The 22,854-nt window shown below is 46.1% G+C and overlaps 1 protein-coding gene across 4 annotated transcripts in view; it reads left to right on the top strand.

Moving 5' to 3' along the window:
* Window positions 1–22,854, top strand: part of MYPT-75D (Myosin phosphatase targeting subunit 75D) — a 426,156-nt gene that overhangs the window by 383,151 nt on the left and 20,151 nt on the right. For all 4 annotated transcript variants that reach the window (XM_075704069.1, XM_075704067.1, XM_075704076.1 and 1 more), the window contains 2 exons: window positions 14,892–14,962; window positions 15,841–15,986. In XM_075704069.1, the coding sequence (XP_075560184.1) occupies window positions 14,892–14,962; window positions 15,841–15,986 (217 nt within the window). The remainder of the gene's footprint in view (window positions 1–14,891; window positions 14,963–15,840; window positions 15,987–22,854) is intronic.

Genomic DNA, 22,854 nt, shown 5'->3' on the forward strand with positions numbered 1-22,854 from the left:
GGGACTTCGCTGTGCGCTTGTAATGGACTAGGTTGTATATATACGCGTTGTTTTATTTTCCTCTGGCGTGACATCCTGGCTCTATAGCGCGCGTCTGTTGTATTATGTTTAGTGCGAGTTTCCTGTGTTTAGTGACTGGAATTTTCCCCGGGCATTGGCTTGGCGGTGTTAGGTGAAGGTGCAACATGCTACTGTGCGAGAGCTGATGGCTCGGGGAAGTGAACGGAAGAGGTTAGCACCCATTTTAAAAGGGCAGTGCGGCCTACATCTTCGTAGAATTGAGATTTTTAGGGAGCAGGATATATTGCAGGAAGGCCGACGAAGCAGCAGCTCGCCATTCTTCGCTCTCTTCTAACGGATGCTAGGGAGCTGGCCTGTTCTTTCTTTCAAAGATTTATTAGGCTTAGGAATATTCGGTGCAAAGTTGGGAGCTGGCTAGGGGTCCTTAATAGAACTGGCTGTCGCCGATCGTGAATCTGGCGGCATGCACGAAGGTGGTCAGAGTCATGAAGCTTTGCTGGATCAGATTCGGTTTCTTAGAGCTGAGAGAGTGCAGATGGGTTTGTACAGGTGTGCATGTGCACCTGGCTTGGATCGCGCAGTCGATCATTGCAAAACGTGCAGCAAGAGTGGGGAGCGACTTGCGTTCACGCTTTCTTGGGCGCAGCACCGGTAGCGCGACCTCTCGTGGAAACGATGTAGACCAAGATGTATATGAAAGGACGATACCTGTCATGTGCGGCTTGCGTGCCCCTGTCATCACGTTGCTAGTGTTTTGCCTCAGTCGGTTTAATCCAGTAACACTGCGACAAATCCCCAACTGCACATGTATATTATAGATATACCGTGGCGACTCTGTGACCAGCAGGACGGCGCTGATGCCGGGCTTTGTGCTGACGAACGGTTACTCCATATATGCGAGACAAGTCTGGCATTAGTACTGGCCTTTGTACTGAGGAATGGATACTATATGCGATGCAGTTGACCGAACTGCAGCGCGTCAGCTCAATTCTTCCGCCTTTTAACGAGCCCCTCTGCTGCTTCGCTAACCCTGGCTTCGCGCCCTGCAGCGATTTCTCTGGCGCTCGCGAGCCACTGCTTGAGAAACAGCTGGCGCATGATTCCAAAGCAGCCGCATTTTTGCACTTTCCTACAGTATACTCGCTCATTGCATGAACCACCTATTTTGCAGTACGAGACTCTATTTTTGTAACAAAAGTATTTTGAAGACAAGGTCATCTTTGGAAACTTCAGATCGATTTGGAGTTCGTGGGATATGGGTATCTGGCCACTTCCGTCTCGTCAAATCAGGCGATTCCTTCTAGTGCACGCAGGACAACGAAAAAGACGCACAGCTATGTACGGAGCATTAGTGGTGCGTAGTGAGGGCAAAAAGGCCACAATGAAACCCAGATGCGCTCGTTCAAAGTGCGCGCGCTGAAAACCCGAACCGTAAGCGTGGCTTTTGTTCAACGTAAAATGTAAGCCGATCCTGGAGTTAGTGTAGTCATTATGCACCCAAGACGTTGATTTTCTTCTATGTCAACCGCTGTTGACTTCCCCTCTGTCTTTTGTGGATGTGATCTCATGGCGACATTAAGCAACAATTTTATTTCCAGCGATGATTAATTGGTGTCGGAGAATCCAATGTAATCTTGAGTATACGCTACTATACCGCGGTTACTAGCGTACACGTTTCTATTTCATGTGAATTATGAACATCAACAAAGTGCACACGTTAGCTGCTAATACAAGGGCGAATCATAAAGTATTTGTCCCTATTTTTTTATTAGCCAAAATAAGGCACATATATGTAATTACAAATATACGTAATATTCTGCGTACCCTACACTATTTTTCTACATAGTCCCCACACCGGTTCAGACATTTTTCCTATCGCAGTACTAAATTTGACATGACCTTGTGCTAAGTCAGTGATGCACGTGGTCTCCCGGAACGCTCATTGTCATGCAAGTCTTCACGGCCTTTTGCGAGCTCCCAACACCACCACCTCACACTTCTCAAAGGGAGACACCTTTCCCCATACGTGGGCAGCATTTCCCTGTGGGTTTCGATGGGCGTTCGTTCCTTGAACCATAGAAAACGAATCACACTTCGTTGCTCGTACGCCGTGGACGTGTGAAGCACAACCGCCATCTTGAACAACTGACAGCAGCGCCGTGCAGCGGAGCTACCGGCAGACAACGCCGGGCCGGTCCAAGAAAGGTCCACCGCTGGGAACGAATATGTTGACTTCGCATTTACGGCCGTAATTTAGGGGACGGGGCAAAGACTTCCTGATTCGCCCTCTTACATATCTGCAGGTAAAAAACGCTTTAAGACATTTCATTTATTTAGTATCAGGTCCGTTCAGGCGTTACAGAAAGCAGTGGATTACAACGAAAAAATAAACAAATAGTGAAAATAAACAAGTTGTTTAGTATATAGGTGATTACAGATTGCACATTTGAACATTGTTGGATCTTGTATTGAGACGATGGAGGTGGGAAGGTGATTCCAGTTCCTGCTAATAGTGGGAGCAAACGATTGTAATACAGGTTAGTTCTTGATACTAGAACACCGACTTTGTGTCTGTGGTCAATGCGCGGCGACGCGTATTTAGGGGTGATTAGCAATTGTTTAAGATTTACAGAGGAGTTGTATATGGCTAGGGTTCCGGTGCATTTTTGTTCTCCGGGAACAAAACTATCATCATCAATGGCATACCCCCGTAAGAAAGCAAAAAATGCAATGGCTCATAACCCCGTATGGCAGATGGTACAAGCACTCAGAAAAGGGAAGCGAACAGTGCTCTAATCACGCATACAACATACAGATCAGCATGTCGAAGACTGTTCTCATCAGTGGCTCATACCCCCGTAAGCAAGCAAAAAATGCAATTACTCATAGACTCACTTTGCGTGAATTAGCTGCGATGACACTCCCTCTGTTGTCGTTGTCGGTACCGAAAAGGGAGCGGTTTACTCAATTACCCACAGTACGGTGAGGTTCATGGCTACTCACTGCGTGAATTAGCTGCGATGACACAACCCCTGCTGCCGTCGGTGATTTCAATGTGGTTGTGTCGGTACCGAAAAGGGGAACGGTTTACGCGTTCCGTGTAGCAGACATATCCCTTGCGATGCCACACCGATCCGGCCCAACCGACCACCCAGAGGCGTACGTCCATCGATTTGACATTATCAAAGAATGTGATTGCAGTTGCGAGTGAAAATATGATCACCGACCATTACAATAAATAAGTGCGCGTACCTTTCGTTATGATGACCACCCATCAAGACAATAAATAAGTTCGTACCTTTGTTCAAAATTATGTCTTCTCCGTGCCGTGTGCTAACAGCTTCGCTGGTCAATCACCTTCACACAGTGGAAGGGCTCATGATTTTTAATTGGTTTAATATATTTCATGATATACACATAGACGAGATTTGATGGTGGAGAGACAGGTCAGGGAGGTGTAATGCGTTTTCATTTGTGAAACACATGCAGTCCGGGAGTAATTCGCTGCGATAAACCTAGAAGAGCGATTCTGGACCGACTCTAACATTTACATAAGAGGGTTAGTGTGCGGGTCCTAGACACTTGACGCGTGCTCTAGTTTAGAGTGCAGAAAAGTCTTGTAAAGTAATAGCTTTTGTGACATAGGAGCAAGATAAAAGTTGCGAAGAAGAAAGCCAATTGTTCTGTTGGCACTATTTATAATGTGATCAATATGCGTCTGCCGGTAAAGTTTATCAGTAATATGTACACCCAGATATTTCTACGTGCCAACGAGGCTGAAAGAGCTGCCATTAAGGGAATAGATATATGGTTCAGGTGGTTCAGTCATGCGTGTAATTCGCATTGCTTCGCATTTGTTAATGTTTCGTGTAATTTGAGTATGGCATCAGCTGGAAATGTTATCAAGGTCAGACTGAAGGGTAGATGCATCGGTGGTGTTAGACATTTCTCTGTATATAATAAAATCACCCGCAAAAGAATTCATGCATGAATTAACCAAGTTTGAAAGGTCGTTAATGTAGATAAGAGACGAGGTCCTAGCACAGATCCCTGAGGAACACCTGATTTAACTGGACGAGGCGGGAGTCAGGCTCGTTAGTTGTTACATACTGTGCCCGGTTGCTTAGGAAAAAAAAACTCGATGCATTAACCTGTATTGACATGTAGGTTTAGTTAATTAAGCTTTAAAAACAGCTGGTGAGGGAGTGTCAAATGCTTCAACAAAATAATAAATATGCAGTCTATAAAAGCTGAACGATCCTAGGTAGCACGTGCATCATTAGTAAATGCTAACAGCTGACTCTCGCTAGAGTGATGTTTACGAAAACCGTGCTAGTTAGCTGCAAAAAAAGAAATTGAATCTAAAAAAAATCTGCAAGACAGGAACAAATTACGTGCTCTGACAGTTTGCATGGAATGGAGGTGAGCGAAATGGGTCTGTAGTTACTGGGGTTGTGAATATCACCAGATTTATGTACTGCAATCACCTTTCCCACCTTCCAGTCATCAGGTAGTGAGGCATCCTTTAAAGACGGCGAGAAAATATGCTACAGTATAATACCTGGAAAGGTTTCAGTACTCTTTAAAAAAAACTTCTAATTAATTTCGTCAATACTCGACGAAGTCAGTTTGGCTTTCCTGATATGCTTAATATTGACCAGTTTATTAAAACTGGTTCCATACGTGGAAAGGTTGAAGCAGGAATCTCGGGAAGCGTATGCGATGATGAATCGGAAAAATGTGACGAAAATGTTTCATTCAGTACGCGACAGCATTGCTCACGAGAAACTGTAAGCCCGCTTTCATATTTTAAGGTATTATCTTTACTGCTTTGTGTGTTTATCACACTCCAGATTTGAGTGGTTTAGTGGCTAACAAGGTAGGAAGTGTTAATGAAAGTATGCTTAGTGCGGCCAAGAGCATTTTTGTAATCAGAAGTGACGGACAGATAACTACGCGTTAAGTGTTCTGGAAGCCCTACAACGATGAAAAATGCGTTGTTTTCTTAATTGGTAGACGGCTCAAAGATACACTAAACCAGGGAGCCTATTTACAAATAGATATACGGTGAATAGGAATATAGTTTGAGAGTCTTCACTTTTGTTTTAAAGGATTGATTGATTGATTGATTGATTGATTGATTGATTGATTGATTGATTGATTGATTGATTGATTGATTGATTGATTGATTGATTGGCCTTAACGTCCCAAAGCAACATTTGGGCTACGAGAGATGCCCTAGTGAAGCGCTCCGAAATAATTTTAACGACTTCGGGTTCTTTAACGTGCATCTAAGTCTAAGTAACTGAGCATGTGTTGGTGGGCTAGTTGGTTAAGCATGATTACAAAGACGGCGCCGAATAAAACAACACACGAAGAAGGGACACGAGACAGCACGTAGGCGCACTAACAACCGATGTTTTATTTCTTGACATAGTAATATATAGCTGCTGTCAAGGATCAAAACAACAAGAATAAACAGGGCAGTCATCTGCATCGCACAAGGAAGCCAAGATACAGAATAACTTTTAAGTGTCGCTCTCAAGATACGCCAGTTCCTTTGTCGAAAGAGAAACTGAGGCTTCGCTGATACAATCAACACCACGCTTTTTGATCTCAAGCGCTTCCAATATCTTCCTTGTCAGTTGATGATCCGCTCTGTACAGAATACTGGTTCTATCGAAAACTGGGATGCACTTGTGAGCCTCACAATGCGCACTTATATGACCGGAGAGCTGGTTTTCCATCTCATATCTATGCTCATGTAATCTCATGTTCATGTATTCTGTACAGAGCTGATCATCACCTGAGAAGGGAGATATTGGAAGCGCTTGAGATCAAAAAGTGTGGTGTTGATCGTATCAGCGAAGCCTCAGTTTCTCTTTCGACAAAGGAACTGGCGTATCTTGAGAGCGACACTTAAAAGTTATTCTGTATCTTGGCTTCCTTGTGCGATGCAGATGACTTCCCTGTTTATTCTTGTTGTTTTGATCCTTGACAGCAGCTATATATTACTATGTCAAGAAATAAAACATCAATTGTTAGTGCGCCTACGTGCTCTCTCGTGTCCCCCTTCTTCGTGTGTTGTTTTATTCAGCGCCGTCTTTGTAATCAAGTCTAAGTAGATGAGCGCTTTTGCATTTCGAATTTATTACTGAGAAAAGAGACACCTCATATGTTTCCTTTCCCAATAATGACAGAAAAAAAAATTACCAGCCCAAATTTTGTATTACAATTTATTTATCTGCTGCCGTTGTGCAGTAAATAAGCATCGTTTTCTTATACGTTGCCTCTGAGTGACACTTAATTCTTTGGGGTCGACTGAAAATGAGAGCCGGTAAAACGGTTATTCGCACTGATAGCGTTGTTTCGGAGAACGCTATTTTACCCGCCGTAATTGCTTAGTGGCTATGGTGTTGGGCTGCTAAGCATACGGCAGCCGCATTTTGATGGGGGCGAAATTGAGGAATTTTGCATGTTTTGCAGTACTACTACTTTGTCTCGTACGAACTGTTTGTCATTTCGTTAGCCATGAGTGTCTTCTAATGCGTTAGAACCACTGACATTATTATAGAAGTCGTATTCCTTCTTTTTTTTTTTTTAGGGGGAGGGAATGGGGGCTGTCGCTCAATTCACTATAAGCCATAGAAAGAATGCACTTTTCGCCTTAAATAAGGATTTTTTCCCCTTTCAACGAATTCTGTTCAACGAAAAAAAAAAAAAAACGGTGGTACGGTAGGAGTGTATCTCTGCTCGGTCCGAGCAAGAAGCTGTTTCAGAAAACGCGTCCCACGGGCTTATTGCATGCGAGGGAGGGGGAAAAAAAGCTACCCATTGCTTATGTTCGGCCACGTACACGTACGATGAGGCGTGTGCTTGTTAATCGCGAGGATCTCATCAGTGGCAAGTTTAGCAGTGCATGGCTTGTGTGTGACTGATGCAAAAACGAACGAAGCAGGCATGTTGCGTATAGCCTAGCCCCCACTTCACTATCTTGATTTAGCTGAAGAATGATTAACATGCGTTGGATCCACTGATGCAAAGTGGGTGCTGCGCTAGGAAGAAACGATCAAGCTCGAGAGCCAGGACCCCGACCGTGGCGAAGAACAACGTGGACAAACAGATGGGTTGGGCAGGGATACCGTCCATCGCTGATGAGTCAATTCCGCCAGTTACGGCAAGATTGAAAAATATCAGTACGATAAATGTGAACAACTGTAAAGGATGATAGAGAGACAGCGCTCGCACATAGACAACCAAAATAAACAGATAGCGAAACTGACGGAACAATTAAATAGGCAAAACGAGATGACTGTTACTGCTAACGAAAATCGATACTTCACATTTATCAGTACGATAAACGTGAACTATAATGGATGATAGAGAGACAGCTCGTAAATAGACAACGAAAACAAACAGATAGCGAAACTGACGGAACAATTAAATATGCAATACGAGATGACTATATTACTGCTAGCCAAAATCGAAACTGCAGAAACTAACAGATAGGCGGAAACGAACGTAAAGCGCAAACTAGCTAAGCGGGACACTCAGTCCGAGACGCAGAGCCTACAAGAGGCGGAGGGAGAACCAATGTGGTTCCGACCCCTACAAGAAGTCAGTAACGCGGTGGCACAACTCGCATGCGAAATGGCGCGGCTAGCAGCGCAAGTGGAACAAGTTTGCTTAGAGATGGCAAAGACCAGCGCGAAGGGCAGCAAACTGGAAGCCAACGTCAACAAACTCATGCTCGTAAAGAAAAGCAGGAAGAACGCCCCGTACAGCAAGCCAGGGACTGAAATGCACCGTATACAGGCAGCAGCCTGGCCCTGACCTAAGATGGCGTAGCGAACTAAGATTAGGCGGAAGGAAGACATGACGATTCTCCACTGGAATTGTCGTGGCTTCAGGAACAAGGTGGCTGAGCTGCAACAACACGTACGTTCATTCTAGAACAAACCAGACGTGATAGTATTGCAAGAGATAAACCAGCGACCCAGATTCCCTGGGTATGTAGCGTATGTGGATACGATGGGGAAAGGGACGGCGGCATTGGGGCGCAATTGTATAGCGGCGACCCACACCTGACTGCACAGCGGGGATGCGAACACACCCTCGTGGAGCTGCACAGTCGTGGCATAGGAAACACGGAGAACGTGTGTATACTGAACATGTAGGCACACAAAGAATGGAATACACATGGCGGGAACGATACAGGACGCAGTGAGTGAGGTAGGCTCGTACTGGAGGATTTCAACGCCTGTCACACGACGTGGGGATACCGGTCCTGTTCGAATAGAGGGAGAGAACGAGCAAATTTCATAGAACAGTAAAAATTGGCCCTATACTCAACGAGCCCGACACCCCCATCCGCACGGGGACGAGCACGGCCAGGGACCCCATGCCGGACCTCTCGCTGCTGTTGAGAACTCTGGACGCCTCATGGCAAAACGTGGGAACGAATATGGGGTGGGACAACGACATAATCAGGATGACAATCAGAGCCCTACGCTCAACTTGAAGACGAGTACGGGCGAGGATTACCAATTGAGATAAGCTAAGAAATGAGCAAGAAGGACCGGATGGGGAAGAACGGACAGTACGGCAGACATACGAGACCTGGGAAAAACAGCAGCTCGCCATCGAAGAAAAACACATGCAAAAGATCGCGACCACTCACCATGCCACCCGGGTAGTCGCCAGACTGTCGCACCCGTGGGAAGCGAGAGACTGCCTGCATGTCATCGGGTCGATGAGGTGCCTGAGGCGCTTCCACGTTTTGAGAATGGATAGGGTTCCTTACCTTAAACTAACTTAACGCTGGAAAAGGCAGACACACGACGAGAAGTTACCCATTCTAAAATTGCTGACTCCATGTATCCCACTCGGTATAGGGCCAACTGCCCTTGGTGCGGTGGCATACCCACCCTAATACATGTAACATGGGAGTGCTTTAAGTGTCCTCATAGGCCAAATAACAATGGCACAATGGAGCAGTGGGAGGCACAGCTCGCCCGTTCCGACTTGGCAGGACAAACTTCCTTAATTAGCCAGGTCAGGCAGGCGGCAGAGGCCAGTGGAGCCCTGGACTGAGAGGCTCCGCCCACCCCTCCTTAGAATCTTTTCCTGTCAAATAAAGTTTATATATGCACGCAAGAGGATAAGGGAAATAAACAAGGCGGCAGAGTACGCGGCGGAATTATGTAAAAGAAGCTGGCTCGATCTGTGCGACGGCCTGCAAGGAACCCTATATCCACTCTGAACGCGTGATACCTCCTCAAGCACCTCATCGAGCCGATGACAAGCAACAGCGAGACAAACAGGAGTATGGCGCGGATCTTGAACAGTTACGACGGGAACGTGGAGAAATTAATGGAAGTCTTGAGAAATACATCAAGACGGAAAAGAGCAAGGATCGGCTGGGACCGCACCGAGGCGGGCCCAACGAGGAATTGTATGAACCCTTTACGGGCCCGGAGCTAAGAATTTCCATAGCAGAGAGCAACCAGAAGAGCGCTTCGGGGCCGGACACCATCACGTACCGACTACTGAACAACTTGAGCGACAGAGCGAGAGAAGAGATCCTCAGGCACATGAATGATGTCCGGGAGAGCGGCAAACTTCCAAGGAGATGTAAGGAAGCAAAAGTCAGGTTCATTCCAAAACCGGGAAAGCCCCGAACATCAACAATCTGAGACCCATCTCCCCCACGTCCTGCGTGGGCAAGGTGATGGAAAGGATGGTGTTAAGCAGACTACACAGACACTTGGACGTCACCAGTCAAATGCCGGACGCCATGCTTGGTTTCCGAAAGCACCTGACCGCGCAGGACGTGTTCATACAGGTCAAAGAAGAGCTCATGAAACAGGCCACGAGGCACTCGCCACGCGCCATCCTGGCACTTGACCTTAAGGGGGCGTTTGACGTGTCTCGAATGCCAACATCCTGACCAACCTACAGGGCACTGTGTGCGGAGAATGGGTCCTCATTTACGTGCGGGGCTTTCAACGGATCGGAAAGCGATAATCACAGTGGGGGAGAAAGTATCCCCACTCATCGAACTGGGCAGTAGGGGGACCGAGCCTCAATCAAGGCTCAGTCCTCTCGCCCTGTTCAACATGGTACTCCTGAGCCTGCCCTAGACGGTCGAAGCAATTGAAGGCTTGGGGCACGCGTTCTGCGCCAACGACATCTCGCGGATGGATGCAAGACGCGCTGCAGATGGCGGCGGAAGTGGTCCAGCCACTGGTCACGTACGTAGACATAGTGAAAAATTACAGAGACGAAAAACAGCTTCCCCGAGCGACACCCCAAGTTGACGAGGGAGCAGCAGACAGCATATAGGCAGATTTAGAGTCGCACCCGCACCCCCGCATACTAAACCGCACGTTCCCGAGCCAGTACGGGTATGAGTGCCCCGCGTGTCAGGAGCCAGGAACATTCCAACACATTTCACTTATCTTCACTTTATTACCTTAAAGGCCCCCGTGGTTGGGGGTGTTACATAAGGGGGGGGGGGTTACATGTATAAATCATATACAAAGAAAACACGTAATGAACATAAATTATTCGCTGTTAAATACAGTAGCTATACAATTCAGAAATTTAGATGTACAGGTGATTGCGGCGATCTCGTGTGGAAGGCCGTTCCAGTCCGGGGCTGAGCGCGGAAAGAATGAAGATGCGAATGTAGCAGTGCGCGTACGAGGCCGTGCAACTTGAAGGGGATGACCAATGCGGGGGGAAATACGTGCCGGCGGATTGATGTAGGGCGGATGACGAAGTGAGCTGTAATAAAGTTTATGAAACAAGCACATACTAGTAATACGACGTCTACAATTAAACTAGAGATGTTAAACCTGCCTCTGCTTTTAATGATGATATACTAACATATGAGTAGCACGAATATATGAATACTTTGTTTAGCGCAAAACGACAGGCACAAGAAAGACGACCAGGACAAGGCGCTACTCTCAACTGACATCATTCTATTGCGTCACTCCTTTATAGACCGCTCAAACCAGAGGAACATGCGCAGTGAGCACCATGCGGTGGAGCCACCAACATCCGATCCCAAGGGCGCACTCATGCGACAGAATCCAAAAAACCAAATTCAGCGCTGTACAAGGTTAAGGAAGGCACACTAATGCACTGTGACCCCAATGACTGAATGAAATGTCGTCTTTCTTGTGCCTGTCGTTTTGCGCTAAACAAAGTATTCATGGATTCGCACCAACTAGCCCGCCAACGCATTGTGCTGAACGAATATATGAATCTTGTGGCTCGACTTTGTACTGATTCTAGGGAAATTGTTAGATAATTTTGGTTAGGGCTCCAAATAGCAGAGGCGTATTCTAATTTAGGACGGACAAGTGATTTGTAGGCAAGTAATTTTAGGTTTTGTGGGGCATGTCGTAGATGACGTTTTAAGAATCCAAGCGTTCTGTTAGCGGATGATATGATTTTTGTGACATGTGCGTTCCAGGTTAGATCATTGGACAATGTTACGCCGAAGTATTTATAAGTGTGAGTTAATTCTACCGTCACGTGCGAGATTTTGTATGAGTAGAGGAGAGGATTACGTTTTCGGTTAAAAGACACGAGTTTACTTTTATTGGGGTTTAGTTCCATGAGCCATTGGTTACACCAGTCCTGTACGCTGTTTAAGTCATTCTGGAGGGCGAGCTGATCAGAGGTGTTATTGATTGTGCGATAGATGACACAGTCGTCGGCAAAAATACGTATGTTACAAGAGACATGCGTTGGTAGGTCATTAATGTATATTAACAATAATAGCGGGCCAAGGACTGATCCTTGCGGGACACCTGATGTTACGGGAAGAGGACTAGAGGCTTCATTATTAACGTAAACATACTGGGTGCGGATAGCATGGAATTCACTTATCCACTGTAAAATGTTCGGATGAAGTTTTAACCAGGGAAGGTTTAGTAGCAAGCGCTTGTTGAACGCTTTTGCGAAGTCCAAGAATATTGCATCAGTTTGAAGGTTACAGTAAGGTTCATATGCAAGTCATGGATGAAAATAGCCAATTGTGTATCACAGGATAGGTTTTTACGGAATCCATGTTGAGCAGGATGAAAAAAATTAATAGAGTCAAGAAAGTTCATTATGTGGGAATAAATGACATGTTCCATGATTTTGCACGGCACACTTGTTAAAGAGATGGGGCGGTAGTTAAGGGGTGGTTCTTTGTTACCTGATTTAAAGACCGGAACAACCTTCCCCACCTTCCAATCGCTGGGAATGCTACCTGTGGAAAGTGATTGTGCAAAAAGTTTTGATAAATACGGTGCGGAAGCATGGCCAGTATTTTTGAGGAACTTGGGGGTGATTTCATCAGCACCCGCTGAAGATGACATCTTGATATTTTCTATAATACATATAATGCCATGCGCAAAAAACATAATTGAAGGCATAGGCAAGCTTAGGTTTGTAGTTACGGTAGAAAGTGGCATATCAGTTTCGTGTGTGAAGACGGATGAGAAAGCGGTGTTAAAAATATTTGCACAGTCAATGTCACTGGTCATCTCGCCAAGTGGGTTAGCTAGTGTGATGATCGGAGCCTGTTGAGGATTTAGTACTTTCCAGAACTTCCTCGGGTTATTTGTTAGTATCTTGGGGAGGTCAGTTTGGAAAAAATCGCGTTTGGCATTACGGATAGATTGCAGGTATGTTGATTCGGCTGTGTAATATTTGTTCCAGGCGCATGCGCTTGTGTTGCGTTTTGCTGCACGAAAAAGTCTCTTCTTTTTGTTCTCGAGTGTCTTCAAGAGCTTTGAAAACCATGGTTTGTTGTGACTGGCACGAAATGTGATGGTGGGAATAAACTTCGCGGTGAGTTCGGCATGATAGGGGAATGCAGTTTTAGCCAAGAACAGCCACCACTCCTCACGAACCCCAACTCCAACATGAGCTCCCGACCCATCCCAACCCTTAGAGAGCGATGGGAGGTCTTGCTTTCCAGCCCCGCCCTGGAATACCAGCTGCGCGCCTCGTAACCAGCGGTCAGGTGGCGAGAGCAGCATACGGATTCCTCTGATGCGCTGAATGAAGAAGCTCACTAAATAAAGTTTTTCATTCATTAATTCGTCGGAAATGAAACGGTCAGACGTTCTTAGTAATGTTTTTATCGCGCTGAGATGTTTTTTGATCGCTTAAGAACTGTCATTACCGAATGCAGTGTTTTATTGCTTCCCTGGCGCTTTATGTTTACGCTGTCTGGTAAGCTGCCCAGGCACAGATGCTGAAAACATGTCTCGGTGTTCCACGTTGCACCTCAACCCACGGAACAATTGAGGAGGCTCGCGTCACCCCTTTATTTGTCTATCTACGATGCGAAGCGAACCTCTTCGAGTATTCCTGCGACTGCTTTGCCGTCATGGACGCCATCCCTTATCGACACTACCCGATATACGGCCGGACTCCACTTTTTCAAGAGCCGTTAAATGCCAAGAATCTGCCATACCAGCATACTTTGCCCCGGCTGACCTTCCACATATGCCCCCATGGGTAATGTCCAAAATATCGGTACGTCTATCTATTCCCGGAATTTCTAAAAAATCGCGAATACCTACCGTCGGCCTCAGACATCTAACACTTGAATATATGTCGAAAGAATATGACTCCTCGGTGAGCGTGTATACAGACGGATCGGTCTTGTCGTATGCGTCTGGTGCGGCTTTCGTCGTGCCTGCGCATCAAGTCATTCGACGGTTTCGTCTGCATAACAAGACGACTACAACATCTACGGAACTAGTGGCAATAAGAGAGGCCGTTCAATATATTGCGCGACAGCCTCCTCAAATATGGACAGTCTTCAGTGACGCAAAATCGGCTCTTCAACTACTTAGAGTGGTGTTGAAAGAAAGCGCTTACAGAGTGTTGGCTCTTCAAGCTGCCGAGCTCTACACTTTAGCGCAAGAAAATGGCTACCACATCACATTTCAGTGGATTCCCAGTCACTGAGGTATACAGGGCAACGAACTGGCCGACGCCGAAGCGAAGAAAGCACTCGAAGAACGAGAGTCACTGCTTTCAATTCCTTTTTCAAGAGCGGACGCCAACTGTCTCCTCTCCAGTGTCATCCGAAAATTGACAGCAAAGCACTAGGGCAATCCGGATAATCGCCACAGACGACTCCAGAGATTGGACCCTACCATGAATTTTAGGCTACCACCGAAAATTCAACGAAGCTGTGCCAGTCTTCTGCACAGACTAAGGCTGGGGTAGCGTTTACGCGTGGATACGTGCACCTCATGCGACGCACCGAGTCTCCACACTGTGAGGTGTGCAATGTGACTGACTGTCGGTCATGTGCTTTGTGACTGCCCTAAGTACGTGGAAGAGCGTGAAAGGTTGGACAACGACCTTACGCGTCTCGACAGCGCATCGTTGTCGGAGGACGTTATTTTAGGCCCTTGGCCAGATGCTCAATCGAGTTTCAAGGCCATCCAGGCATTACTGAACTTTTTTTTAAAAAAAATACGGGCTTGGATTGCAGACTTTGAGCATGCCAAATTGCTTGCCATATGTTCTACATCTTCCTTCTACCGTCGTCGTCACCCATCATGCACCTCTTTCTTCACTCTTTCTTTCCCTCTTCCCCTTCCCCCAATGAAGAGTAGCTGGCTAGAGGAATATACCTCAGGCCGACCTCTCGGCATATCGTATCATTAAACTTCTCTCTCTCTCTCTCTCTATCAATGGCTGCACGACTGTCTGAACGGCTGTATGCTCGCTGCTTGTGTTGTGCACTTTCTTGAGCTGTTGGTGTTGGGCACACGCATCGAAACATACCGCAGCCATTTACTCGTCTGAACTTGTCGCTCGCCCTTTTTGGTTCTTTTCAGTCCGGCGCTTGCTGATGCTGGGAGTGAGTCCCGATTCTACCAACGAGGACGGGCTCACGGCATTGCACCAGGTATTGTGCGCAAATGGTTACGACACACTTTCTGGTAGTTTCCTCTGGGCTCTCTTCATAATACGTTAACTTTGGGCTGTTTCAAAGCACTTTCGGCGGTCTTGCGCAGAGCGATTTTCCTTTAGTTCTTCTACGTCAAGCCCCCACGCCGACCCCCGGTAACTATTTTTCGCTTTTTTTTTTTATTTAAGCTTTCGTCGGAGAGCAGTATGTGGTACGACTGCGAAATTTGAACTGCCTCACACGTGCGTGAATACCAAGCTGTTGCCTTATGCTTCAATTGTCTGGCTATGCTTTCAATGCCCTGCGAAAATGTCTTTTCGGTATCGCGACGAGAAAGCGCATGGTTCCTGCAGGAAAACGGCCTGCGTTCTTTACCCCAACTCACCACATTGCGGGCAAATATAGCTATGCTCGCGATTTTCTTGCTTGTAGCTGCATTTGTTTGACCCGCCGTGGTTGCTCAGTGGCTATGGTGTTGGGCTGCTGAGCACGAGGTCGCGGGATCGAATCCCGGCCACGGCGGCCGCATTTCGATGGGGGCGAAATGCGAAAACACCCGTGTGCTTAGATTTAGGTGCACGTTAAAGAACCCCAGGTGGTCAAAATTTCCGGAGTCCTCCACTACGGCGTGCCTCATAATCAGAAAGTGGTTTTGGCACGTAAAACCCCAAATATTATTATTGCATTTGTTTGCTTAGATTATCTAGTTTGGCGAGCGTAGATTTGCGCCTCCAAATCATTTCGCTACCGGGTCACGTCTCCTCCTATACGATGATGATGTAAAAACACTGCTGAATTATATTCACCTCGCTAGTGTTTACTACACTGGACCGTCGCTTTGGCGTAAAACATGGTACGTGATCGTGTCTGCGCAGTGCTGCATCGATGACAGCGAGGAGATGATGAAGCTGCTTATCGACTTCGACGCCAACGTGAACGCGAAGGACAGCGAGCAGTGGACGCCCCTGCACGCGGCCGCCACCTGCGGTCATATTCACCTCGTCCGCTACCTCATCTCCAGGTCTGTCTGTCGCCGGCGTGTGGCCACGCTTGCGTTGTTAGCAGTCGCGGCACAAGACCGGTCTGTGTTTTGTGCGTTCCTGTTATGGCTGACCTGATAAGTTAACTTATAACAAAAGGACAGATTGCCGGTGCAAGGTTTTTCAAGTGCACACACGCTCGCGCGCGCACCGTGTGTTCTTGCGACGACTATCTCTTAATTATTAGAAATGTGGGATTCGAGATGCAATAATACTTCTTGCAGGACAAGGTTCGCAACAAGAGCCGACAAGAGAAAACTCCGGCGGCCCTTGTAGCTAATCGCGAGCTCTTAACAAATCGACTTCGAAATCCTTAGCACTCTGCCGCGAAGAGTTCGTAATTTTCAGCGTGAAACCGAAACCAAGGGTGCGATCGGAGATCGTTGTTCAGCGCGTTCGTTCGGTTACAGGCGCGTGCGATTGGCCTATTACGCGCCGACGTCGCCAGCCGCGGGGCACGGCTACGTTTTTGGTGACGTCGAAATGACGACACGCTCCTGTTAATCATCGCGCAACCGAGCACGTCGTCTGCTAGGCGCCGAACGCGACGGGAGTTGGGAAGTTTGGAGCGATCATCGCTCGTTACGAGACCGGCTTCGCTTGGCGCGTCGGGTGGATTGCATTGGATCCAAACGGCGGCTGAATAGCACGTTCGGATCCAATCCATAGTTTAATTCGAGAAAAAATGCGCTTGCGTTGGGAACTTAGGTTGTTGCGCTGGCGTTGCTCGAGGAGGAAGGAGAGCGGGTGGCGGTGCGAAACGCGTTTGAAGAAATGGCAGAAAGCGAATTCCGGCGTCGCTTTTGTTTCTCGAAACAAATAGTGCGTTGGTTGTAAAACGAAATCGGCCCCATCATCGGTGCCAGCGAGCCACTGGAATGTTGTTGCTGCCTCTTGAAAAGTGTGCGACTGTTCCCGTTGTTTCTTCTTTTTCCTTTTTCTTTTTACTGTGCACGACACCACCTAGGAATGACACAGAGAAACTAATAGTTACAAATTGCAGTAGTCAAACGTACTACTATTTGAATACGTGTTTGAGCTTGAGAAGAAAAAGAACATATATTTTGGGTAAAGAGTTCATTCATCGGAAGACGAGAAACACTTCGATTTGTAGTATACTGTCTGCAAGCAGACAACAAACGAGGGAAGTAAACTTTTGGGGACTTCACTGCTTGCCGATTGGCTGCTCTCTTCGTCCCGTTCTCAGAAATTTTGCATACTGCAACTTTGTGACGTTGCAGCAACCGAACAGAATGCATATCGAACAAAGATCTCCGATCGTACCCCAAGTGCGTCGGAGCGAGCGTAACCACGCCCTGTCAAGTGGTGACGCGACGAGGCACGTTACATCCCATGGCGCGCCGGCCAGAGTGGCCAGAATGCCAAGCTTACCTACAAGAGGCGGTCTTGGCTTATAAGGTCCGCGCTTGTCACCCGAAAAAGGAAGCGAAGTCAGTGGCACTGGTAAACAGCGGGTTCACATGACTGATCATCGAGGGCCAGTTCTTTCAGCCAATGGCAGTTAGTTGTGGCAAGCTTTTCTTCTGTTTTATGGTGTGGCTGCAAGGCCGATTCAAATGGGTTGTGAAGCTTTGGGTGAAAAACGGTCCAGAAGCAATAGGTGAGGCACAAACTCGTAAAGGCTCATGGGACGCGTCCGCTGCTCGGCGCTTCCGGTTAAACAAATGCCGGTTTCGGCACACGATTCTCTGTTTGCGGGGCCGGGCGCGCTTGCTCTCTCTGCGCCTTCATCGCAAGGTATCGCCCGCGCTGCTAATTTCTAGAGCCTGTGATGGTCGTGTCGATGACTGACCTTGAAATCTGAGCACAGGCATATATATATATTTAATATATATATATATATATATATATATATATATATATGTATATATATGTATATATATATATATATATATGTATATATATATATATATATGTATATATATATATATATATATAAACAATATATATTTTTTAGCCGATCGATCGAACACGTGAATTAGCTATGTGTGCTGTGACAGTTTCGTGCTTGTCTTGGATGACCAGTCACACTTATTCTCATATCAGTTCTGTTCGGGTTGAGAACGTGAGTGATTTTGTAGCGTTTCAGTCGTGAATATCAGATTTATGCAAGAGCCTGTCGTATACACTAACGTGTTCACCTGTCGCAGCCATTGATAAACTGCTTTGCTTAAGTGCGCACAGCTGTTAGAACCTTGACTTTCCCTAAGAAAAATATCGTCCACACATTTGGCTTTTCGAACTTTTAGGTCACTGCTAAAGTAGATGCTTGGGCAAGTTGGTACGACATATTTTGAATTTTATGTCATTTTACAGTGGACCTTTATACATTTTGCAACGTTTACATATGAATCACATAAGTGTCGTCTTGCAAAATAACTTGCTGTCCACGTTACTGATATTTCCTAGAACATGTGTAATAACAAAAAGTTAACCACGCAGTTGGCATGGTTTAACGATGTTTTAATGTAGTATCTCTTTCTCCAACGTCATCCAACATTTGTTATAAAAGTCTTTAGTGTTCAAAGCTGCAGTATACCCCTTGTGTTTGGCACACTTCGTGATTTTTGTGTGAGATATGGAACGTGAGTCATGCTAGAAGTGTTTGTCGACTGCATTTGGCTTCCCCGCACACTTTAATTTGCCTTAATATGCTTTCGATGTCTCTTTATAAAGACAATACTACAGCCTTGTGATCATTAAGCAAGTGTTTCTCACCTCGTGCACATTTCACGAAATACACGAGAAAAATTACGGTCTACGTCTTTTCAATCCTCCCAGTACACCTAGCTCATCTTGCATCGAACGCCAAATTGAGGTCGCTGTACCATGTAAGGTACCTTAGCTCGCCTAAATGGTGTCGCAAGACATTCGTGCCAAGAAAAAGCTTGGATTGAAACCGCTCGCCCGCCTATAGTGCCTCCACTATACTAATTTAAACCATGCAGGTTTGAATCAGCCTAGTGAAATTGAGGTGAAATAAGTGAAAAAAATTGTTGTCGTTGGCACGAATAGAATTCACTTGAGAACAAGGAAGTGCGACTCATCATTCAAGATAAGCATGAAAATGCGACAGCACGCATAACTAATTCACGTGCTCGATTGATTCGGCCAAAAAATATTATTTTAAATCACTGCCTATGCTCAAATTTAGGGGTCAGTCATTGATGCGACCACCACAGGCTCTAGAAATTAGCAGCATGGGCGATACCTTGTGATGAAAGTGCACAGCGAGCAAGCGGGGCCAGCCCCTGCGAACGGAGAATCGTGCGCCGGAACAGTCATCTGTTGAACCGGAAGCGCCGAGCAGACGATACGTCCCATGAGCCTTCGCAAATTAACACCTCACCTTTCGTAACCGACACCAGCAAGGGCGGTCATGAGAGCAGGGATTGAAGCGCAACTAGGTGAGGAGGGAACAAACATTATTAAAGAAAAACACCTTTCTAATTAAAGACCAGACACAACTTGAAAACAGCATAACCTCATTGATACGTTCCCGTTACGTACGTTTTCCTGGCGCCAACGTTTGCAATCGAGAACAAAAAAAATGCAACAATAGAGTTATGCTTGTCTTTTACCGGTTCATATGTTCCTGTAACACAGAAATTTTCGGCACCAGCGTTCAGTACGTCGCCAGGCTGCGATCGTGTCATACATTTTCCGGTGGCTGGATCCCATGTAAACAAGAAAATGCGCAAGGCGCGCACGATCGAGAACAGTATATAGCTGCCTGTGCAACAGCTTCGCCGCAATACTCGCCCGCCCGTCTCACGTGATAATGCCGGCACGCACTCGGGTTCTCACTTCGGTACCAGAAAATTTTCTCCGGTGTCATCGCACACGGCATTCACAGCTGTCGCCGCCAATCCTATCGTGACAAGCATATTCCCCTATTTGTAGCATATTCCCCTATAAATTGAATATGTGCACGATGCATTGAACATGACCAGAGTTCATTCCTGCATCACCACTGCACCAATCGATCGAGTTACTGGACGATACACGCCTGCGTCTTGGTCGCGCCGGCATTGCTGAAGCAGAAATGATTACTAATACTTTCAACTTCCGTCTCTTGAGCACTGTTAAAAAAATTGCCAAGCTATTTACATTGCTGCCCCTATTTTATATTGTAGGGGGTGTACTAGTTAAAGTTGTGTGTGCATGTCGTATTTGTGCTATGCGGCGATAACAGTGTCGAAGTCCGTTGTCACCATCAGAGACAACACGGATTTGCAGCAAACATGTTGTGGAAAACTGCAAAAATGACTTTAGATAACACGCATCGTATATGCCAACGATTTTTCCGGCAGCACATACGATGTCGTTTCCAATTACCTGCTCAGCGTCACTTACATGGCTAAGTAGACGCTGCCCTTTTGCCGCATAGCAGTCATAAAAATAATCGTCAAGCGTAGCGATCTTCTTAAAGGCAAATAGAAGCGTGTACACTATCTTTCGAATAAAATGTCCAAGCACACACACGTAGGCGCACACCGCGCAGTATGAAACGTGCCCAAACACGCGCAGTGCAAGAGGCAATCAAGGCGGTCATAGTACCTTGCTGGTGAAGCAGCGCACAAACACGGACACAGTGGAGACAAGTAGGAATAGACGACACTCGCTGCGAGTGTCGTCTATTCCTACTTGTCTCCACTGTGTCCGTGTTTGTGCGCTGCTTCACCAGCAAGGTACTATGATCACTCACCAACTAGCCCAACTTTCCACGTTACTAAAAATCAAGGCGGTGCAAACAAGAGATGGGAGAGGCGTACCACCCGCTAGTTGAATTTTGCCCCGCATGCGGCGCTCTCAAAGCTGGCACAGCTGCACTGCTCGCGGTGCTGTTCTTGTTTATTGTGATAAGCTTCTGCACCTACCTGTTTTACAGTGCGTGGTGCATAGTGCCATTGGTAGCGTACTGCGCGCTTTTAGTAAGTGATAATCCAAATGTGCCGCTGTTCCCTGCTGCATCACGTGGGCAACACATTTCGCTTCGGCGGCATCCGATGTCACCTGCCAGCTCGATTTCGTTTCGGTTTCCCATCGCCCTCTTAAAACGCCACACAATAGGAAAAGAACAAAATGCGTCTCGGGCTGCCAGAGCACCAGTGCACCAGCTTGACGCGTCTGCATCTCGTGCCGCAACGATCTGCGCGACGCTTCGCATTACGTGATGTCAACAATAGTGGAGCCTGTCAAACTTTTTAGTAAATTCGGATTGTACGTTTTCCTGGTTAGTATCTTTTTCTTGCATTTTTTTTCCAGTACGTATGAACGAGGTTCCATTGTATATTGAAAGAAATGAATTTTCAAATTAATTTTATATCCATCAGGCCAGGAAAGAAAAGGATTCTTTCAGTCTAAAATCAGACATTAATACCTGTTCTTTAGTGCCTGCTAAAAAAAAAAGGGAGGGGGGTATTCATACTGCTATCAGTTGCAATGAAATGCACTCTTGCAATATCCAGAAAGATGTGCTTGTAAAGTTCGCCTGCTACTATACGCCCCCTTCACACATTCTGTTGTTTTCTTCCTCAACGTTTGTCTGAGTTGTGGTCGCGTTGTGCTTGTGAGGTGTGTCTCATCATGGGTAACACGTCCAGTCAGAAGTGAGTTGCGACGGCCATATTATTTTTCACTCAGCTGCCTTCATGTGGCTGCACTGGCTGACAGGCTTGGTGTCCGACGATGCGACAAGCATTGAACACCGAAGGCGCCCTAAAAGTTCGCAACCGCCATTATGCCAAATTGCAGGACACGTGAAAGTACTGCCCTAATGACAGGCCACCAAAATAAATTTTGCGCCTTCGGAACTAATATGACGTCACATCTTTTTTTTTTTTTTTTATGGATATGGCATCATTCTATTTTTTGTTCTGCCTGAAGTGTTCTCTTGTCACGCAGATGGCACTAAACCCGATGAACCATCCATGAACCGCCATGTTCTGAATGTATGGGCTTCTGTGGAAGCTTTGCTACCACATATATTTACCTTGGTGGGCGTTTCATGTGATGCAACTTTAATGCATGGCTACGCGCTCTCCCGACACAGTTGGTTTCAGTTTTGCGCTAAAAATGATGTGGAACTTTTCACGCCAACATGCTTTAAATGGTGGTTTTTCATCCATTTAAAGAGGAAAGTTGCTGTGAGCTTGCCAATAGCTATGAATTTCCAATTAACATTGGAAGCCTAATGCTGGCAATTGAAAAGAAGTTAACAAATATTAATTAATTAGGCTAATAAATGACCCGCGAGGGAGTTTTTCTTTGTCCGTCCTTGTCGCAAATCTTGTCCTGCAAAAGATACTATGGCGTCTTAAATCTACTATTTTTGATATAAACAGCCATCGCTGAAACATGTTACATATTATCTAAAATGACCAGTCCGTTCATCCCACTTGGAAATAGCACTGCTGCAGCTGTGCTCTCAATCATACTTTTGTATTGTCCACTCATGGCAACCACTAAATAAATTGGTCGATGTGATGAATGAATAAATAAAATAAAGAAGTAAATGAGTAAGAACGGGACGAGTTGGGTGAGCCAGCCTTCCGTATCACTGCATGACAAAGAGATGTCTTTTGTAATTGACAAAGATTACATGGTCATTCCCTTGTTATTTGTTTTTAAATTTTAGTTTCAGCAAAAACTGCTCATTATGCGTTGATACCTTTGTAAGAACGCATACGCCCTTCCACTGAAAAACTAGTGCTCAGTACAAGTGTTTTCTCGTGTCGTGTGGTCTCCCTTTCATCCTTGTTTATTTTTCACACTGAAATTTCAGCATGAATACATACTAGCATACTCAGTTCACTTTTATTCTAT

The sequence above is a fragment of the Dermacentor variabilis genome, chromosome 1 (genome assembly GCF_050947875.1).
Source record: "Dermacentor variabilis isolate Ectoservices chromosome 1, ASM5094787v1, whole genome shotgun sequence".
NCBI classification, from domain to species: Eukaryota; Metazoa; Arthropoda; class Arachnida; order Ixodida; family Ixodidae; genus Dermacentor; species Dermacentor variabilis.